The sequence below is a fragment of the Chaetura pelagica genome, unplaced genomic scaffold (assembly GCF_000747805.2).
Source record: "Chaetura pelagica isolate M959 unplaced genomic scaffold, ChaPel_1.0 scaffold363, whole genome shotgun sequence".
Classification (NCBI taxonomy): domain Eukaryota; kingdom Metazoa; phylum Chordata; class Aves; order Apodiformes; family Apodidae; genus Chaetura; species Chaetura pelagica.
Window position 1 is genome coordinate 761609 of NW_009952720.1, and position 910 is coordinate 762518.

A 910-nucleotide genomic window follows, 5' to 3' on the forward strand; every position below is an offset into this window, starting at 1 on the left:
CTGTGGGGGTACAGTTGTCCACGGGTGCACCCAAGGAGCAAAAAAGCAGGAGAAGAAATGTACAGATAATAACAACTTAAAAACACGGGAAGGATTTAGGCCAAAGCAGTGCTCTTCCTGGGGTGAAGGGGGAGGTGGGAGTGGGGACAGCTGCCCTGGTGTCTGCACGGCAGGGACCAGCCAACACAGCAGGGCTGGCGTCGGCAAAAATAATTTATTCCACTAAGACAAGCAGAGAGCAACAACAGCACAGGGAGGGGGCAAGGAAAGGTAAGGGCTGGGGGGGTTTTTTTTTTTTGGGGGGGGGAGGGCTAAAACCTCACCCTCCTGGCCCCACTAGTGGTTTGACTCCCAAACAGCTGTCTCCCCCAGTATGGGCTTGAGCTTCCCAGTTTGAAACCGGCCCAGTGCCAGGCAGCTCCCGAGGGCAGCCAGGTGCTGGGACACAAACTGCTCTCAGTGTCCCACATCCCACACACCCGAGAACATGGCACAGTGACCCCAGGGGTGGATGCTCAGACATCCAAGGGACAGCCCCCCCCAACTTTCCTCCCCCCCCACCCCAGGTGAGGTGACTGGTGGGAGCAAGGGAGGGGATGCACCAACCCCTCCCTTCCACCGGGGGGGGACAAAAACAGTCCCCCCTAACCCCACTGCAGCCACTCTCAGGCCATGGGGAAGCCAGGACGGCCTTTCCGGGCGCGGGTGCGGAGACGGAAGAAGGTGTACATGCCCAGGAGGCACATGGAGGAGAGGAAATACAGGGCGACGCAGAGACTGACATCCAGGCGGGAGAATCCCAAGCCAAGCACCCGCAGCCAGGGGCTCCTCTGAACACCCTCCTCCTCCTCCCGAATCAGGACAGAAGGAGCCCTGGGGTGTTCCCAGCAGGGCAGGGCGGTGGTGTGCC

General features: G+C 60.2%; 1 protein-coding gene across 1 annotated transcript in view; it reads right to left on the minus strand.

Annotated features, from left to right (window-relative positions):
* Positions 1 to 665: 665 nt before the first annotated feature.
* The window catches only part of QSOX1 (quiescin Q6 sulfhydryl oxidase 1), a 12263-nt gene continuing 12018 nt past the window's right edge, over positions 666 to 910 (minus strand). The window contains 1 exon segment of the mRNA XM_009994668.1: positions 666 to 910. This exon segment is cut by the window's right edge and continues 27 nt beyond it. Within this exon segment, the coding sequence (XP_009992970.1) occupies positions 666 to 910 (245 nt within the window).